The sequence below is a fragment of the Nomascus leucogenys genome, chromosome 8 (assembly GCF_006542625.1).
Source record: "Nomascus leucogenys isolate Asia chromosome 8, Asia_NLE_v1, whole genome shotgun sequence".
In the NCBI taxonomy this organism is placed as follows: Eukaryota; Metazoa; Chordata; class Mammalia; order Primates; family Hylobatidae; genus Nomascus; species Nomascus leucogenys.
This window is the reverse complement of record NC_044388.1, coordinates 33,656,914-33,677,009: the sequence shown is the minus strand read 5'-3', so window position 1 is coordinate 33,677,009 and position 20,096 is coordinate 33,656,914. Positions and strand designations below refer to the sequence as shown.

Sequence of the window (20,096 nt, the reverse complement as noted above, 5' to 3'; positions counted from 1 at the left end):
TACTAAAGCCTCCTCACCAGTTTCTTCAATTCTTATCTTGACCCCGTTTCAATTAAGAGTCATCTTGTGTGACTTTTTACTTGAAATCCTACAGATTTACAGAAAAGCTGCAAAAATAGTGCAAGCAATTCCTAATTGCCTTTACCAATTTATTGGCATTTTAACAAATTTGCTTTATCATTTCCTCTTGATAGGTATACACATAATTTTTTTCTGACCCATTTGAGAGTGAGATGCAGGCATGATGCTCCTCACCCATAAACGCTTGAGTGTATTTCCAAAGAGCAAGGACATCCTCTAACGTAACCATGGTACAAAAATCAAAATCGGACTTGTAATCCCAGCACTTTGGGAGGCCGAGGTGGGCGGATCACGAGGTCAGGAGATCAAGACCATCCTGGCTAACACAGTGAAACCCCGTCTCTACTAAAAATACAAAAAATTAGCCGGGCGTGGTGGCAGGCGCCTGTAGTCCCAGCTACTCGGGAGGCTGAGGCAGGAGAATGGCGTGAACCCCGGGGGGCGGAGCCTGCAGTGAGCCGAGATCGTGCCACTGCACTCCAGCCTGGGCGACAGCGAGACTCTGTCTCAAAAAAAAAAAAAAAAAAAAAAAATCAAAATCGGAGAATTTACGTTGATAGTATACCAGTGTCTAATCTGTATACCTTATACATATGTCTGCACTTTTACCAATTCATAATTCACTATGAAACTCATTATAGCAAAAGAGAAAAATGGTAATTTCTGGTCCAGGATCTCAACCAGATCCCATCCACATTGCATTTAGCTGTCATTTCTTCAGACTCCTTTAATCTGGAAGACTTTCCCAGTCCATCTTTTATGACCTTGAGGTTTTTAAGAGTATGGCCAATTATTTCATACAACGACTTTCAATGATGTTCCCTCATGATTAGGTTGGGGTTATTGTTTTTGGTAGGAATACCATGCCGATGATAGTATTTATTATCAGAAGGCACATGGTTCCATTTTCCCCACAGTCATCTTTTAGAAGCACAAATCTAATCTTATCTTACTTGTTTAAAACCTTCAGTGGTTTTTCATTGCTCTTAGGATAAACACCACACTCATCTCAGTGTATCAGGCTTCACGCCTGCCCCTCCAGTACCTTCTTTATACTCTGCCTCTTGTTCTTTGTTTCCTTCTATTAAATAGTTTCAAAGAAATCTTCTGACTCCTTCCTCAGAGCAGTGACATGTATTGTTTCTCCAGCTTGGAAGACTCTGTGAGATCATCTATGACTACAGTTTTGATGTAGGAAGGACATAATGGCGTTCTAGCTGGATGGGGACTGGGAGGGAGTGTCTTGGAATCTGCTCAAAGTTCCATGTGAATAACCCTCATGGAGGATGTTCATGGTGAGAAGGACTGAAGGAACCTGCTGGGCTGTTCACCATGGAATACTACACAGCCAGAAAAAGGAACAAAATCATGCCCTTTGCAGTGACATGGATACAGCTGGAGGCCATTATTCTTGGTGAATCAACACAAGAACAGAAAACCAAATTCTATATGTTCTCACCTGTAAGTGGGAGCGAAACTTTCTCTGTTCCTTCAGGCCCTGCCCTCAGTTTCCCCTTGACTCTGCTCCTGTCCAAATGTCAACTCAGTCCTCATGTCCCCAGGGAAATCTTTTGATGCTGCCTCCACTTGTCCCCATCAATTTGCATGCTGACTGGATTCGTGTGCCTTGCCTGCTTCCTCAGGAGGAGGGAGTGTTTTGCTCACAGTCCTATCGCTGGCACCTAGTCCTATCACCAGCATCTTGACATGCAAATAAAGATTCCTAAGTTAGTGAGAGAAAAGATGAACACCTCACTTGCCTGCAACACTGCACCTTGTGATGAGGCTCTTCCCTGTTTCCTTCTTCTTGAAAGACCTCCCCTACCTTCACTTTCTAACTCCTATTTTCTGCTCTACCATCTCACTGCAAACTGTCAAAAGTGCCCTTTCTGTGTGAACCCATGGCACCTCCTGCGTACCCCTGTCAGAGCTCTTATTTTTTTCTGGTGTAATGACTCTCTCCCTATACTAGACTGCAAACTCTTGAAAGGAAAGGATTGTTTATTTACTATCATTCCAACAGTTTGCACTGAGTATTAAGCTTGTTAATATTTTTTGAATAAATGAATGAATGGACTCATGCCTCTTTCACTATTATTTTCTGATTATAAAAGTAGCACATTTCATACCTGGATGTGGTGGTATGTACCTGTAGTCCCAGCTGCTCGGAAGGCTGAGACTTGAGCCCAGGAGTTTGAGTCTGTGGTGTGCTGTGATCTCACAAGTGCTTTCCAGCTTGGGTGACAGAGTAAGACTCTGTCTCTAATAAAAATAAAAAAGAAATTGTGGCCAGGCGTGGTGGCTCACGCCTGTAATCCCAGCACTTTGGGAGGCTGAGGCGTGGGCAGATCACAAGGTCAGGAGATCGAGACCATCCTGACTAACTCAGTGAAACACCGTCTCTAACTAAAAATACAAAAAATTAGCCGAGCTTGGTGGCAGGCGCCTGTAGTCCCAGCTACGCGGGAGGCTGAGGCAGAAGAATGGTGCAAACCCAGGAGTTGAGACTGCGCCTGAAAACAAAACAAAAAAAAAAGAAATTATGTATAATGTTCAATCTTCTTTTCAGTATTTTCCTAGGCAATAGATTACTTGTCTTAGGTTATTTTGCTTTTAATGATTACAAAGTTCGACTGTGTAAACTTCTTAAACAAGGAGATAAAGATCTTTCCACAGAAATCTTAGAATAATTTACCTATTTTTCCAAAATAAATAATTACTTTAAAAATAAATCTTTCATATATTTTTTTGACTAAAAATTTTAATGGTATCCTTTTTTCCTAAGAAATGTTAGTAAAATAGTGGGTGCAAAGATGTGCTCTTCTATAATCATTTTTTTTGGTACCTTTACCTCCCATATTTTATTAGATTTTCTTTCTTTCTTTCTTTCTTTCTTTCTTTCTTTCTTTCTTTTTATTATTATACTTTAGGTTTTAGGGTACATGTGCACAATGTGCAGGTTTGTTACATATGTATCCATGTGCCATGTTGTTTTGCTGCACCCATTAACTCGTCATTTAGCATTAGGTATATCTCCTAATGCTGTCCCTCCCCCCTCCCCCCACCCCACAACAGTCCCCGGAGTGTGATGTTCCCCTTCCTGTGTCCATGAGTTCTCATTGTTCAGTTCCCACCTATGAGTGAGAACATGCGGTGTTTGGTTTTTTGTCCTTGCGATAGTTTACTGAGAATGATGTTTTCCAGTTTCATCCATGTCCCTACAAAGGACGTGAACTCATCCTTTTTTATGGCTGCATAGTATTCCATGGTGTATATGTGCCACATTTTCTTAATCCAGTCTATCGTTGTTGGACATTTGGGTTGGTTCCAAGTCTTTGCTATTGTGAATAGTGCCGCAATAAACATACGTGTGCATGTGTCTTTATAGCAGCATGATTTATAGTCCTTTGGGTATATACCCAGTAATGGGATGGCTGGGTCAAATGGTATTTCTAGTTCTAGATCCCTGAGGAATCGCCACACTGACTTCCACAATGGTTGAACTAGTTTACAGTCCCACCAACAGTGTAAAAGTGTTCCTATTTCTCCACATCCTCTCCAGCACCTGTTGTTTCCTGACTTTTTAATGATGGCCATTCTAACTGGTGTGAGATGGTATCTCATTGTGGTTTTGATTTGCATTTCTCTGATGGCCAGTGATGATGAGCATTTTTTCATATGTTTTTTGGCTGCATAAATGTCTTCTTTTGAGAAGTGTCTGTTCATGTCCTTTGCCCACTTTTTGATGGGGTTGTTTGTTTTTTTCTTGTAAATTTGTTTGAGTTCATTGTAGATTCTGGATATTAGCCCTTTGTCAGATGAGTAGGTTGCAAAAATTTTCTCCCATTCTGTAGGTTGTCTGTTCACTCTGATGGTAGTTTCTTTTGCTGTGCAGAAGCTCTTTAGTTCTTTCTTTCTTTCTTTTCCTTCCTTCCTTCCTTCCTTCCTTCCTTCCTTCCTTCCTTCCTTTCTTCTTTCTATGGAGTTTTGCTCTTTTTGCCCAGGCTGGAGTACGTGGCGCCATCTTGGCTCACTGCAACCCATGCCTCCCAGGTTCAAGTGATTCTCTTGCCTCGGCCTCTCAAGTAGCTGGGATTATAGGCACGCACCACCATACCTGGATAATTTTGTATTTTTAGTAGAGACGGGGTTTCACCATGTTGGCCAGGCTGGTCTCGAACCCCTGACCTCAGGTGATCCACCCGCCTTGGCCTCCCAAAGTGCTGGGATTATAGGCGTGAGCCACCATGCCCAGCCATTTTATTAGATTTCTGTGGAAAGATCTCTGTCTCCTCGTTTACAAAGTTTACACAGTCGAACTTTGTAATCATTAAAAGCAAAAAAATAAGTCCCTTCCCCTTTGGTAACTTAAAATTTACTCTTTATGGTTTATTCATTAACTCATAATATTTTCATCTCTATAGTCAGCATCCCTTTGCCATGTGGTGACGTATTTGCATCCCTTTGTCATTGGCACTATTGTCACAATGTGGTCATGATTTCCTTTGAGCATTCGGTCTCATCTACTAGCAGTGACTCTAATGCAAAGTAACCACCCAGGTATAATAGGTGACCTTGATGTTATTAAAGAATGTTTTCCAGGACTTTAAACCACAACACCTGAAAATTTTGCTTTTTAAAAAATTAGTTATATTCTGATAAGCAACTTACTATTTCTAAACGTTTGTTGAGGACAACTAACTGCATCTGTCATCTGATTTCTGTGGGTCTGATGGGGAACAGACAGAGTGTGTGTCCTTTGATCCAGTTCTCTTTGTAAAGGTAAGTAGATATTTACAACCTTGTTTTAGAGAGTTAACATGCATGAAATGAGAACAGTGTACACATTGTCTTGTCATTACACTTTTATTGGAATGCTTGCTTTCTTAATCTGATCTGATAGCAAATATATTTTTCAAGAAGCAAGAAGTCTTCAAAATATATGACTATGAAATGAGATGGGAATTAAAACAACTAATGGTAATAGCATATTTTTCTGAAAAGTTACAGCAGAAAACTCCCAGAGTTTATTTAAAAAACTTTTTTAAAAACTCCCAGTGGCATGATCACGGCTCCCTGCAGCCTTGACCTCCTGGGCTCAAGCGATCCTCCCTCCTGGGCCTCCCAAGTAGCTGAGACTACAAGCGTGTACCACCACAGCCTGCTAATTTTTAAATTTATTATAGAGACAGGGTCTTACTATGATGCCCAGGCTGAGCTGAAACTCCTGGGTTCAAATAATCCTCCCACCTTGGCCTCCCAAAGTGCTGGGATTACAGGTGTGAGCCACCGCACCCGGCCTCCAGTAGTGATTTTCATTCTCTAGTATGAAATCAGTATTCTCACTTTTGGGTAAATAAAGGCAAAATGTAAACAGTTAATCTAGATAAAGGGTATGTGGGAGTCCATTGTATTCACATCCTTGTAACTTTTCTGTAAGTTTGGAATTAATGTCAAAATTATTTGCACCAACCTAATAATTAAAACTTATCCCCACCCCTGGCTGGGCGCAGTGGCTCACGCCTGTAATCCCAGCACTTTGGGAGGCCGAGGCAGGCAGATCATGATGTCAGGAGATCGAGACCATCCTGGCTAACATGGTGAAACCCCGTCTCTCCTAAAAATACAAAAAATTAGCCAGGTGTGGTGGCGGGCACTTGTAGTCCCAGCTACTCAGGAGGCTGAGGCAGGAGAATGGCATGGACCCGGGAGGCAGAGGTTGCAGTGAGCTGAGATTGCACAACTGCACTGCAGCCTGGGTGACAGAGTGAGACTCCATCTCAAAAAACAACAACAAAACAAAACAAACAAAAAAAAACTTACCCCCACCCCCAATTCTCACTTTTTTCTGAAAATAGATGCATTTATATTTTATTCAGGTTTTTAACCATTTCTAAAAGATTGACAGATATTCACATATTTATGCTTTTGTGTTGACTTTCATACCTATCATCTAATTGCAGACTTAGCATCTGATCAAATTATTTTGGGAAGAGGAAGAGGGACCTTAGAGATACTTGGTTTCTGATTCTTTTAGTCCCGCACCCTTACTTTGCCCTTAACTTTTGCATCACAGAAGTTAATTTTGTAGTGAGTGCTGAAATCCTTTTGCCATCCAACTTGGAATCCTGTTGGCTTTTTCTTCACACATTGCCTTGGTCATTAAGCTTTTACTTTTACCAGCATACTGTTTTCTCTCCTGAGTTATTGGCACTTTCAGCTTCCATTATATTTCTTCTGGTCAACTAGTAGAACACAGTTAAATCTTGAGATTGCCAGTAGTAGATGATTTTTTAATTCAGATTTTTAAAATGTAACATATACATGAAATTGACCTCATCTGCTAGAAGCTGTTCACTTTAGACATGGTGTCATTTTGTAACACTTGGGAAAGCTAGCTTCATTCTCAGGATTGGAAACTCAAGTCACAGGTGACAGGTGACTAATCCACTTGTAAAGCTGTGAACCCAAAGCATGGATTGGACTGGAATTCCGGTATTCGTGTTTGTTGTGAATGCTGACGGGTAGATAGTAGGGCAGTGTTCTCATCAGAGCTCCTATCCTCTCTGCATCTGTTTTTTCATCTGCAATAAGATGATGCCTATTCTGCCCTGTCCTAAGGACTGTTGTCAAACACATGGGAAAGAAGATGGGGTGATTGGACAACTATAAAAGGCTCTCATGTCTCATCTTTCTTTTTTCTTTGTTATTCTGCATAGGATTCTTTTAGTTTTTCCAATTTTCCGGTAAACTACTTGACCTTTTAATATCCTATTGCCACATAATTTTTAAGCTTGATACAACATGGTTATTTCTCTTATTTTTGATTGGAATTTAGGGTAAGAACTACTAGTAATTTTAAACTGTTCTTAACTTTATGGAGACAGTACAGTTACCATGAAATCATTGAGGATTATAATCTATTTAGGTTAATTTAATCTTAATCTTTTGTTTTGCAGTCCCAGGCTGTCCAGTCTTCCTGGCTGGTCCCTGAAGGATGGAAATGCTTTCTTGGACAAGGTAATGTCTAAGACTACAAACTAAAGCCTATCTACACCCAGTGGAAAGCTATCTTCTCATACCCTGTAGTAGTGTGACTGATGGCTTTTTTTTTTCCTCTCTGAAAAACCCCAAGATCTATGCTAGGGTCTTCAGAACATGGTAACTACTGTTTTTAAGCATGTTTTTAGAGAATGTCACTGTTCTGATTCAGATCCATTTTGCTCATGTGTAGAAATCTAAGTACTTCTGCTGCAAATACCTTTTATCACCACAGAAAGAAAACTATTATTTCTAGAATTGCAATGAGTGTTTCAAAGACAAGGCTTTTTAAGGAATTCAATCCAGTTCATTTTGTGATTGCAAAGAGTAAAACCTTTTTTTAAATAACTTTAAAATCCTCAAGTAGGTGGGTTTTAAACTGCTTCTATCAAGGGTCAGATCAGGTAGGGCTCTATAAAAAGCTTGGGACTTTTTTGGGTAATGAGAGGCCACAGAAGGTTACAGAAGGACAGTGGCATTGTCAGATCGGATCACTCTGGCCACTGTGTGGGGAACGGTCTGAGGAGCAGAGTGTTTGACTTCCCCGGCAGTGCCTTCTTGTGCAGGGGACAGTGCTCTTAGGTAAATTTGAGTAGTGGGTCTCCCACACTATGATCTGTGATCCTGTTTCAACCTGTCCTGATAGCCTAGAATGGACAATCTTTATAAATGATTAAAAGAAAAAAAACAGTTCTAGGACTCTGGGATTTGGAGTCCTATTATGACTTTAATGACTGACTACACCTAAAATAAATGGCTTAAATTACTTCTTTCTCTCTGAGGCTATTAAATTTTTGACATTAGGTTATCTTCTCAGTAATTCCTTCTTCGGATCAATAGTTAGACAGTTAACTTAATAAATGAAAGACTAAAGCTACCAAAAATGTTACAACTATAAGCTAGTCAAACTTTGTACTAAAATCAGAGGTATAGGAAGGTTAAAGACTGTAAAGCCCCCTCAGGCCACTTCTTAGTCCCCTAAATCATTCTTCCTTTCCTAAGTTTCACATGTGAAAAACTAAAGAGTTTAAAGATGCTTAACATGATTCATCTAAATAAGGCATTTTTCTCTTGGAATAGATACTGTTAAATAAAGAGGTGCCCTTTTTGCAGAATTAATTCCTGTAACTGCACCCTAGCCTCAAGTACAAGCCAAATGCCTAATTTGACACCAGATTTTCTTCAGAGCTGACTGTAAAATTATGTGACATTCAGAAACCCGTGCACCTGATTTCAGCCTGAGTCTCCTGCTGGCTATAAATCATTGTTCCCTGCAAAAGGCTCCGAAGCATCCCATTACCAGCACATTGTGAGCGAAATGACTTGCATGTGTATGTGGGAGTATTTCATTAGAAGGGAGTGGTGAATAAAATACAGTGACATTGTAAGTGTTTGGAATGGCAAATATGCTTCTGCAGTCCAGGAAGGATGAGAGCCTGTGAGGAGACTTCATCATACGCCCTGTCTTGAAATGTAGCATTATGGGGAAGAACATTACATAGCCCATTTAAGACCAGGCAAAGCTTCGAAATTTCCCATGATTTGTCTTTAATCATTTTTAACCTCATCCTAAGGGAGTGGGGAGTCTTCTCCCATTAAACGTAATTGCTCATTTGTTTTTAGCTGGCATGTACAATGTAATTAAGAACTGTGTTCAGTCTCCTTTCAGCTCAGCCTGACACTAGTTAAATGATACTCATCTAAGGAGAGAAACCAGAGTGTACAATGGAAGGCAAGGGGAGGAAATTGTCTATCAAGGTTCTGATATGAGACTTATAAAATTCAAAAGGACAGTACTATGTAGTCAATGCCCTATTTTCAGATAAAGATTGAGAGTAAAATCATTCAGACTCTGATGTGTAAATATAGATACATGTATATATGAGGATATGTACAATATATGTTGAGTGACTAATGGAAACATAATAGAAAAAAATTACAACAGTATCTTTCCCTTTCTGGAAAGAGCAAAGGAAACTGTCAATCACATTCTATCTTTTACTGGTTTCAGTGTAAAGTCATAGGTAGCTTTAACCTTAATGGTGCAAAAAATTCACTGTGGACTTCAGTTTAAAGTCAATGAGAGGAGAAAGTATTAGTGGCCTTCAGGAGGCATCATAGCAGACCCTATTGGTAGCCCACCCATATCTCTCAGACTTTGCTATTTCACTGTCCTCTGCCATAATTCCAGCTGCCAGTATCTGTATGGCTTTGCCTGAAAGTTTTTTCCTGAGGCAGCACAAAATGCAGGAGTTGGTATATAAACATTTCAGCCCCATTGCTCCTCAGTGGGATAACTCGGAGCTTTCTGTGTTAGACCATTTCTGAGTTTCCCCATGGGGATAAGTTCTAGTTGCCCCAAGTTGTATGTGGCTCAGTGCCATTATCTGTCACCTTCCTTTGCACTGATCACTTCTCCGTTCTGTTTTCTCAGCACCTCCCATATAAACTACCTTCTCTCAAACTCTTTTCTCAGAGTCACCCTGTGGGGGAAAGACAGGTCTATTAAATTTGGTGGGTCATGGGTGGGGTGAGAAGTTGGACTATATCTATTTCTTTATACATATGCTTTTTTCTTTTGAATAAATACATTTGGTTTATAATGCTAAATAAATGGTATGTTCTGCAAGGAAAAACATTACATTTGTGGTGGCAGTGGTGGTTTTGGTGGAGGTGGTGGTGGTGGTGGTTGTGGTGGAGGTGGAGTAGTGGAGTGGTGGTGGTGGAGGTAGTGATGGTAGTCGTGGTAGTGGAGGAGGTGGTGATGGTGGTAGTGGTGGTGGTAGATGTTGAATCCCTGTTTCAGGCTCTTGACTCTCCCTCCTTAGGTCCCCCTTTCCTCCCAACCCTTGGTAGGTGAAGACTGTTGTGGGGTGGGGGGAGGGGGGAGGGATAGCATTAGGAGATACACCTAATGCTAAATGATGAGTTAATGGGTGCAGCACACCAACATGGCACATGTATACATATGTAAAAATCCTGCACGTTGTACACATGTATCCTAAAACTTAAAGTATAATAATAATAAGATTTTTTTAAAAATTAAAAAAGAAAAAAAAGGAAAAGCTTCTAAACAGTTTATGTAAGGCCGTGACTCCTAACCTGACAGCATAACAGGATCACTGGAGGTGCTTGTTATAAACACATATTCCATGGCCTCATCCTTAGTTTCTGATCGATCCCTTCAGTCTTAGATAGGGCCAGGGATCTTTTATGTAATCCATGTCCCCACATAATTCTGGTGTTGCTAGTACAGTTTGCATACTTTATTTGGGAACCACTGGATTGTGGGTTATGGGATCTGCACATACCCATGCATGGCTTTCTTGAAGAGGTATCAAAAAATGTGCATTCAAGTCCTGAGTCTGCAACCAAACAGCATTTTACCCTTAATAAGACACTTGGCCTGCCTGAGCCTAAGCACAGGACAGTCGGCCTAATAACCTCCCAGCTTCCCTCCAGCTCTAGTAGTCTATGATTCTTCATGAAAAGTTTTGTTTGGGGAGTATATTTCTTTGGTCCTCTATCTACTGGATATCTCTTCCTTGTATTTTTCCTTTTCATTTCTTTCAGGAGCTAAAGGAGTGCTCGGGTCATGTATTTGTGGATTCTGTGCCGGAATTCTGTTTACCAGAGGTAAGATTAAGGTGAATCTTATTGTAGAAACAAACCTTATTATGTAATTGCTCAAAATGAAGTCAAGAAATAATTTTAAGAGGCTTAGCTTCCTGTTTTCAAGTTTAAATGAATCTGTTATTCCAGACACATAGTTACACAGCCAAAATGTGATCATTTAGCAGCTTTTTATATTGTTTGTAAATCATTTACTTCACTCTCTTCTTCCTATTTCCGGTTCTTTCTGTAATCCCCACTAATACTCCTACTAGGGCATAGTTTTGAGCAAGGTAAAGAAGTAACTCAAGCCTTTTAGTTTTGTGATTCTGATGCCTGTGTGCTTAGGTTAGCCATATGTGTCCTGGTCTTGCTTTATGGTGGGTAATTGACAATTGCTATTATTTAGCCAATGCCAGTAAACTGTAAAAATTCTTGCTGACTTGAAATACCATACTGAATATTGTTTGAAATTCATAGATTCTGAACTGAGTCATAGAAAACAATCACTTACATATTATTATCACAGTGAGACTTGTTGTGAGGGTGCAGGGCCAGTTTCATCCTTTCAAAGGAAACTAAGATCAGTTTCCATTTGTTTTCAAGGCAGCTAATCTCAGCTGAGAGGCCTAATCCCCAGAGTAGCCTAGGTGCGGTTCTTAACAGACATGTGAAATGTGGAAAGCCGGAGCTGCTCCCAGGTTCATGAGAAGCTGCCATTCTCTTTTTTCCATATGCCTAGTGGATCGCAGTGCCTGTAGAAAATAGTTCCACAAATTCAGGACCAAAGAGAAAAAGAATTTGGAGTGCAGTTTCTCTGATTTTTGTTTTTTCTTCTTCCTTCTCTTTCCATTTCTACACTTTGTTTAATATCCTGTAGATCAACATTTTTATCTCTCTTGGAAGTATGTGTATGTGTCTTTGAGGGTACCTGAGCAAACAGAAAAAGAAACACAGACAAACGTGGTAATTGAAGGTGTCAGATAAGAGAGAAAGTTTGAGATTTAGTAGTAAGCATAAAGCTGAAGGAATCCACGAATCCAGAGCTCTCCCTCTCACCATTAACCAAAGTCATTTTGTCATTCTCATTTGTCACTTAGGAATTGGTAGGGCAGTTCCCCATCTGTTTGAAGATTCCTAATCCTAGGTGCTACATTTGTTTTCAGTTGACCATGTGTGACACTGACTACTGCAACCTTCCATTTATGGACATCACTGTAGAATTTATGAATTGCTGTTCCGATGGCTTTCTGACTTGCTCTATAGGGTACTCAGCTTTTAAATTAGACAGTTACCATTCTGCAGTTCATTTTTGCCAAGCTAAAGGATTATTGATATATTTAGGGTTCTAGAGCCATGTACATTTTTTCAGGCAAGATGTTAGGGCACAAATTAGTAATAGTCACTGTTTTAAAGTAGAGCCAGGCTTTGTATGATTGGAAAAAAATGGGAGAGTAATGGAAGCAGGAGAGAGGCACTTATTATAGCCCAGTCTTCACTGACTTGTGGGTGAGCCACGCAGCCATAGTCCCAATCCTCATGAAATTTACAAACTAGTACAAATAGCTTAAATATCTTTGTATCCCAGTACAGTACGCAACCAGTAAATGAGGGTTGTTTTGATTGAATTTATGGTCTGTAGAACCCCAAATGTTTGTATGCAGCAGTTTTAAAGATAGAGTAATCTTTACTGGATTCCATTAAGTGAACATATGTAAGTAAATATGTGAGTACAGTTGACCCTTGAACAATACGAGTTTGAACTGGGAAAGTCCACTTACATGTGGAGTTTTTCATTATGACAATTTGAAAAAACTTGCAGATGAACTGCATAGTCTAGAAATAGCAAAAAACTTAAGAAAACATTAGGCATGTCATGAATGCATAAAATATGTATAGAAACTAGTCTATTTTCTCATTTACCACCATAAAGTATACACAAATTTATTATAAAAAGATAATTTTATTTTTGAGACAGAATCTCGCTTTGTCACCTAGGCTGGAGTACAGTGGTACAATCTTGGCTCATTGCAACCTCAGCCTCCGGGGTTCAAGCAATTCTGCCTCAGCCTCCCGAGTAGCTGGGATTACAGGTGCCCACCACTATGCCCGGCTAATTTTTGTATTTTTAGTAGAGATGGGGTTTCACCATGTTGGCCAGGCTGGTCTTAAACTCCTGACCTCAGGTGATCCACCCGCCTCAGCCTCCCAAAGTGCTGGGATTACAGGCATGACCCACCACGCCTGGCGGATAATTTTTTTAAATTGGTTCTCTTGCCCAGGCTGGAGTGCAATGGTGCTATCTCAGCTCACTGCAACCTCCACCTTCCTGGCTCAAGCCATCCTCCCACCTCAACCTCCCAAGTAGCTGGGACCACAGGTGCACACAACCACACCCTGCTAATTTTGTGTTTTTTGTAGAGATGGAGTTTTGTCTTGTTGCCCAAGCTGGTCTTGAACTCCTGAGCTCAAGCGATCTGCGTCAGCCTCCCAAAGTGCTGGAATTACAGGTTTGAGCCACCACGCCCGGCCAAAAAAGTTAAAATTTACCACAACTATGCACACCAACATTTACAAACCATACGTGACAACGATTTGCACTCAAAAGAAACATAAACGAGCGTTAAGATTCAGTATTTAATCATATGCATAAAACTGTGGTACAGTATATAACTTCATAGCTACCTCCTGTTGCTGTTGTGGGGAGCTCAAGTATCCGCTTAAAACACCGTGTGAGGCCAGTCATCTCCATGTGAGCGGTTCCCTTCTCCTGTAAATTGCATATTGCAGTAAAGAGTGATCTCTCACAATTCTCGTGGATCTTGCATCGTGTTTAATGCAGTACCATAAACCTTGAATGACACCATGGGACCCATACGAAGTGTCACTAGTGATGCTTGAAGTGCTCCTAAGAAGCAAAGAAAAGTCATGACATTACAAGGAAAAGTTGAAGTGCCTGATACATAGATTGAAATCTGCAGCTGATATTGCCCGCCATTTCAAGACAAATGAATCCAGCATAAGGACCATTGTAAAAAAGGACCATTGTTTAAAAAAAAAAGAAAAGAAAAGGGAAGAAGAAAAGAAAAGCAAAAGAAAATACATGAAGCTGTCACTGTAGCTACACCAGCAGGCATGAAAACTTGTACTTCTTGTGAAATACATTTTTACCTTGCATTGAAAATGCAGCTTTATGTGGGTGCAAGTCTGCTGTAAGAAAGGCATACCTGTAGACTCTGATGTGATTCAAGAAAAAGTGAAATCATTGTATGACAACTTAAAGCTAAAGGAAAGCTTAAAAAAAGTCAAGATAACAGGAAAAGCAGCTTCCTCCAGCCAAGAGACAGCAGACAAATTCCTAGATGCCATTAAGAAAATCATTGAGGAGAAAGACTATCTGCCTGAACAGGTTTTTAATGCAGATGAAAGTGTCCTATTCTGGGAGAAAATGTCACAAAAAAACATTTATTAGGGAGAGAAGTGAGTTCTAACACTTAAGGCAGGAAGGGATAGGCTAACTTTACTGTTTTGTGCAAATGCACTTGGGTTTTTTATCAGGACTGCCTTTATCTATAAAGTGGCCAACCCCTGATCTTTGAAGAAAAAAGATAAACACCAGTTGCCAGTCTTTGGCTTGTACAACAAGAAGGCCTGGACGGCAAGAACCGCTTTTCAGGATTCCATTGATGTTTTGTCCCTAAAGTCAAGAAGTACCTTGCCACTAAGGGACTGCATTTTAAAGTTCTTTCAGTATTGGACAATGCTCCTGGCCACCCATAATCCCATGGGTTCAACTCGAAAGGTGTCAAAGTGGTCTAATGCCGTAAACACACCATCACTAATTCAGCCTCTAGATCAGGAGGTCATAAGAACCTTTGAGCCTCATCACACACAGTACTCTATGGAAAGGACTGTCAACTCTGTGGAAGAGGACCCCAATAGAACATCATGAAAGCCTGGAAGGATTACACCATTGAACCTGCCATCATGGTTACAGAAAGAACCATGAAGCCTGAAACAATAAATAAATTCCTGCTGGACAAAACTGTGGCCAGGTGTTGTACTTCACAGGATTTAGAACAGAACCAGTCAAGGACATTAGGAAAGAGATTGTGGATATGACCAAAAAAAAAAAAAAAGTGGGAGGTGAAGCGTTTCAAGATATGGAGCTTGGAGAAATTCAGGAGCCTATTAACACACCAGAGGAGTTAACAGAAGATGACCCGACCAAGATGAGTGCTTCTGAACCAGTGCCAGAAGAAGCAGTGCTGGAAAACAAATTGACATTAGACAGTCTGGCAGAAGGGTTCTGATTATTCAAGACTGCTTTTGATTTCTTTCACAACTTGGATCCTTCTGTGGTATGGGCACAGAAACTAAAATGGTGGAAGAAGGATTGATACCATATAGAAACATTTTTAGAGAAATGAAAACATGAAAACACCAAACAAATTACGACGTATATCTGTAAGCACTCGAGTGTGCCTGCTTCTCCTGCGTTGCCTTCTACCTCCTACACTTCTTCCCCTCTGCCACCCAAGACAACAAGACCAACCCCTCCTCTTCCTCCTCTCCTCAGTCTGTTTAATGTGAAGATGACAAAAATAAAGACCTCTATGATGATTCACTTCCACTTAATGGATAGTAAATGTATTTTACTTTTACTATCACTAAAGTACATTTACTTTTCCTTATGATTTTTTTTTTTTGAGATGGGGTCTCACTTTATTGCCCAGCCTGAAGTGTGATGGCACAACCATAATTCACTGCAGCCTCGACCTCCTGGGCCGAAGTGATCCTCCTGTCTCAGCCTCCGAGTAGCTGGGACTACACGTGTGCAACACCATGCCTGGCTAATTGTTGAAACATTTTTTGTAGACACAAGGTCTCACTATGTTAACCAGGCTGGTCTCAAACTCCTGGCCTCAAGCAGTCCTCCCACCTCAGCCCCCCAAAGTGCTGGGATTATAGGCATGAGCCACCACATCTGGCTCCTTATCATTTTCTTAATAACGTTTTCTTTTCTCTAGCTTATTTTATTGTAAGAATATAGTATATAATATAGATGCAAAGTATGTGTTAAATATGTTATCAGGAAGGCTTCTAGTCAACAGTAGGCTATTAGTAGTTAAGTTTTGGGGGAGTCATAAGTTATTTTCAACTGTACAGTGGGTCAGCACCCCTAACCCCTGTGTTGGTCAAGAATTACCTGTATATAAATGTGGTTTGGATGTTAAATTTCTCAGAGGAAAAATGTTTTATGTAAGCATACACTCTTGATATATACCAACACAATAATTTTTTATTTTTTTTTTTTTTTTTTTTTTTTTTTTTTTTTTTTTTTTTTTTTTTTTTTTTTTTTTTTTTTTTTTTATTTTTCATAATTCTAGACTCTGTGGGCTGGTTCTTAAAGAGAAATTTCAAGTTTTCTCACCCAGTTTCTGTATGCATGAGGACTAGTGGTGATGATTTTTAGCTTTATTGTTGCTTCAGTATGATTCGCATTGTTTTCTTCTGGATCTATCACTGTGCTACTCTGTCTTAATTTCCTTATTTGTTTAAAAATGATGCTAGGGGAGGTAGTGGAGAGTAGGACCAGCAAAGAGTTACATGGTCCTTCATGAGGAGGACACTGTCTTGCAAAGGCAGTGCACAACTTGGGGTGAAGGTTGGGATAGTTTGGCTGTTCATTAGGCATGGTGTTCACACAGACGGCAGTACCCTGGCACTGAGTGGCTTATGACCTCTGCTGGCATCCTGTCCTCGGGGGCCAATGCTGCCTGGCAGCTTTATTAAATTACTCATTTTATTTGTAAAGTTACTCAGCTGGAAAATACCCATAGCCAGAATGGCACCCTCCCTGTCTTCATCTGCTTATGTCACATCATCTTTCTTATTTCTTCTTCGTGGGGATGTATTTATCTCAAGGACCCACCTCTTAACCGAGTCACTTGCTTTTCCTTAGTGCACTGTATATTTCCCAGGGTTAGCTCCTCCACGGTGGAGGGCCCTGTGAGTGATGGGTTGTCTCTGAACCACGGTGTCTGACTTCTCCCAGAACATGCTGCTAATAAAGCTGCATTCCTTCAACAGAAGCACACCAAGGCTTGTTAGGTACTGGCTGCCACAGGTGGGAGGAGACAGAGGAGTCACACAGGACAAAGTGCTACTTTGAGGTGTTGTGTATAGATTGTGAACTGTCATAAGAGTTACACATATAGACCGGACTTGGTGGCTTGGTATAATCCCAGCACTTTGGGAGGCTGAGGCAGCCAGATCACTTGAGGCCGGGAGTTTGAGACCAGCTTGGCCAACATGGCAAAACCCCATCTCTACTAAAAATACAAAAATTAGCCAGGCATGGTAGGGCACACCTGTAATCCCAGCTACTCTGTCTCAGAAAGAAATAAAAATTTAAAAATTGAGTTACACATACAATACTTTGGGAGTTCTGAGGAAGATGTGGTTTCTTTCATCTGAGCAAATCAGGAAGACCTAGTGGAAGAAGAGAATTGCGTCTTGACAGATTGGTAGGACTTAAATATATGGAAAAATTTTAGGAGTTTTCCTAAAATTTACCCAAACTTGGATAGCCTTTTCCCTCACATGCTAACCTGTCTTTTCTCCCTTTTTACATGACCTTAGTGATGGACTTAAAAGGGCAGATCTGGGGTTAAGATTAGGATGGAAGGTGAAAGGATAATTTCCTTTCATGACTACCACTAAGCTTTTTGGGGGGGCTCTATAACCAGCACTAAACTAACAAAAGTTACCTCAGAAGAAAAAAAAACAAAACAAGTTGTCTCTCCATCTGGCTTTTGAAGAGCTGGTTTCTGTGTGCTGCGTCCCCGTTGCCCATTAATCTATAGCAATGGGGTGTTATGTTCTAGTGTGTGCTTGCTGCCTATATGCTGCTCTCTCTGCTTGCAGTTACCTGGTTTCACTTGCCTGGCAGCAGCTGCCGACAGGTCATGCTGTCATTTAACCTCATAAGTCTAATTCAGAAGAATTCTGTTCTAGTAGAATCAGAGTGCTGCCTCTGTGCTGGCTGTGTTCTCACTGCTGGCCATCCTGTCCTGCTACTTAATGTCAGTGTAGAAAACCTCTTCAAATGAGAGAATGGCAGTGTTGCAGGAAAGCCATCGTTATTCTGCAATACAAAAACTACGTCTCTGCATTCTGACAACATCGTTTTTTCGTCACATCATATTGATCGATCCCTGAACAGATATATATCATTCCCTCCCTTACTTTTCAGACGGAGCTAATAGATCTGTCTACAGTAGATGTGATTCTCATCTCTAACTATCACTGTATGATGGCGCTGCCATACATCACCGAGCACACCGGCTTCACAGGCACAGTGTATGCCACGGAACCCACTGTCCAGATCGGCAGGTAAGAGGGTTGATTCCGATCCTGCTAGGATGTGGCTGCGGAGCTCCTCCCTCAGTGATGACGCTATCACAGTATTATACCAGGGCTGGTGGTTAGTTCCTTCTGAACAACTAACTCAAAGAACAGGCAGGAGTAGGCGACTCTCTAGATGAGGAATGTTCATTGGAAATGCCTAAGGATTGATGCTGCAAGTAGCCTTCTTGGTCTTTTTTCTTTTAAATTAATTGGAAGGAGTTCATGGAGACAGCTCCTCTGTACAGAGGATACTAATTAGGGGAGGTAATGTTTAGAAAGATGCCACAAAGATGCAAGGCAGAGAGCTTCAGAGGGAAAGAGTGTAGCATCTTTAAGAAGAAGAAATTTTATTGCTTTACTTTCAAAAATTCCCCCTTTTTGTGGTTTGTTGTAGACTATAAATGGAGACAGCTTGTAGAAAATACAGGATGGATAAGTAAATAGATGGTTAAGTTGTCTCTGCTGTTGACAGAGTGAAACTGAGCAGTCTAGGAGTAAAACTGCAGTTTTCCTTTGACTCTAAGAAGCCTCTGCCATCCCTTTCTCTGCTTCTACTAAGCCTTTGTGGCACAGGTGGTTACCACAAGTAACAATAGTATCATTTAGTGAGAAATTAGGTAAAGAAAATTACTCCAGAAAAAAAAAGTGTCAATTTATTTTTTTTGAAATAAATTAATAAGTACGGTATAAGTTGAAACTGTCAGGTTCCAAAATGTGAGACTTAAGAATTGCTATAGACTCCTAGGTTGGATTCTAGAGTCTTGCAGATGAAATAATGTGTTTTCTTGTTTTTATGTCAAACCATATTACCTGCATTGTGTATGTAACCATTAGGGAGCTGAGGAAGGGCTCTCATAGGAAAGTAAAACACTCGAAGTGATGCATTGGTTTCAATTGAAAGGATAAGCTAAAAAACTAGCCTCTAGTCTGGAAAAGTTAAAGCAGTGAGGATCAGCACACCAAACTGTTCCTATGAAAGCTACATCCAGGACACCAGTGAGCCTGAATCACAGGTCTTGAGATGTTGAAACTAGCACTCTTCCTTCAAGATGGAAGGAGGAGATGGTATTAGGCCAAAATAAATAAATTAAAATTAAATGAAGTTGTTTAGCTTTCAAATGCTAATACATTAATGGCTTACCAGTATGTATATGTTAACTTGGAGGGGATTTAAGTCAATGTGGATCACCAATATTAGATTAGGAATGGAGATTCAAGGTGTTAAATCCATTTCTAGCTTTGTGGTCATCCTCTGGCCATCAAGAATTCCCGCAGTTCTCTGTCCTGTGAATCCCCAGAGCCTGTGTACCTTGATCTAACTGATAGCGCAGCATTTCTTAGATTCCTCATCCCTGGTTCTGTGGTACTCCAGCTCATCTCAGAGAGAGGTAGCCTTCTGCATTTAGCAGCCTACTCCATTTGTCCTTGGAGTATTCTTCCACATGGAATTTTGCTAATTCCTGAAACGTATCAAGAAAACTTATTTTATCCATTTAAAATGTTCATTTAGGCTGGCCATGGTGGCTCATGCCTGTAATCGCCCAGCACCTTGGGAGGCTGAGGCAGGTGGATCACCTGAGGTCAGGAGTTCAAGACCAGCCTGACCAACATAGTGAAACCCCATCTCTACTAAAAATACAAAAAATTAGCTGGGCATGGTGGTGTGTGCCTGTAATCCCAGCTACTCGAGTGGCTGAGGCAGGAGAATCCCTTGAACCCAGAGGCGGAGGTTGCAGTGAGCTGAGATTGTGCCATTGCACGCTAGCCTGGGCAACAAGAACAAAACTCTATCTCAAAAAAAAAAGTTCATTTAATATTGTCATTTAAAAAAAACAGTCCTGCCCACACCCTGCTGTGTCACCAAAATTAGATACTTGACAGTCATTTAACTTCTCCCTAAATATTTTCAGTAACATAAAGGTAGAGATCTTAGAGGGAGAGTTAAAACA

At 40.6% G+C, this 20,096-nt stretch overlaps 1 protein-coding gene across 3 annotated transcripts in view; it reads left to right on the top strand.

Moving 5' to 3' along the window:
- The window catches only part of INTS9 (integrator complex subunit 9), a 124,051-nt gene that overhangs the window by 38,730 nt on the left and 65,225 nt on the right, over nucleotides 1–20,096 (top strand). For 2 of the 3 annotated variants that reach the window (XM_003272923.4, XM_030817035.1), the window contains exons 3-5: nucleotides 7,041–7,101; nucleotides 10,696–10,758; nucleotides 17,993–18,132. In XM_003272923.4, the coding sequence (XP_003272971.1) occupies nucleotides 7,041–7,101; nucleotides 10,696–10,758; nucleotides 17,993–18,132 (264 nt within the window). Of the gene's footprint in view, nucleotides 1–7,040; nucleotides 7,102–10,695; nucleotides 10,759–15,348; nucleotides 15,379–17,992; nucleotides 18,133–20,096 lie in introns of those variants that run through there. The other variant, XM_030817036.1, reaches the window with a different exon arrangement.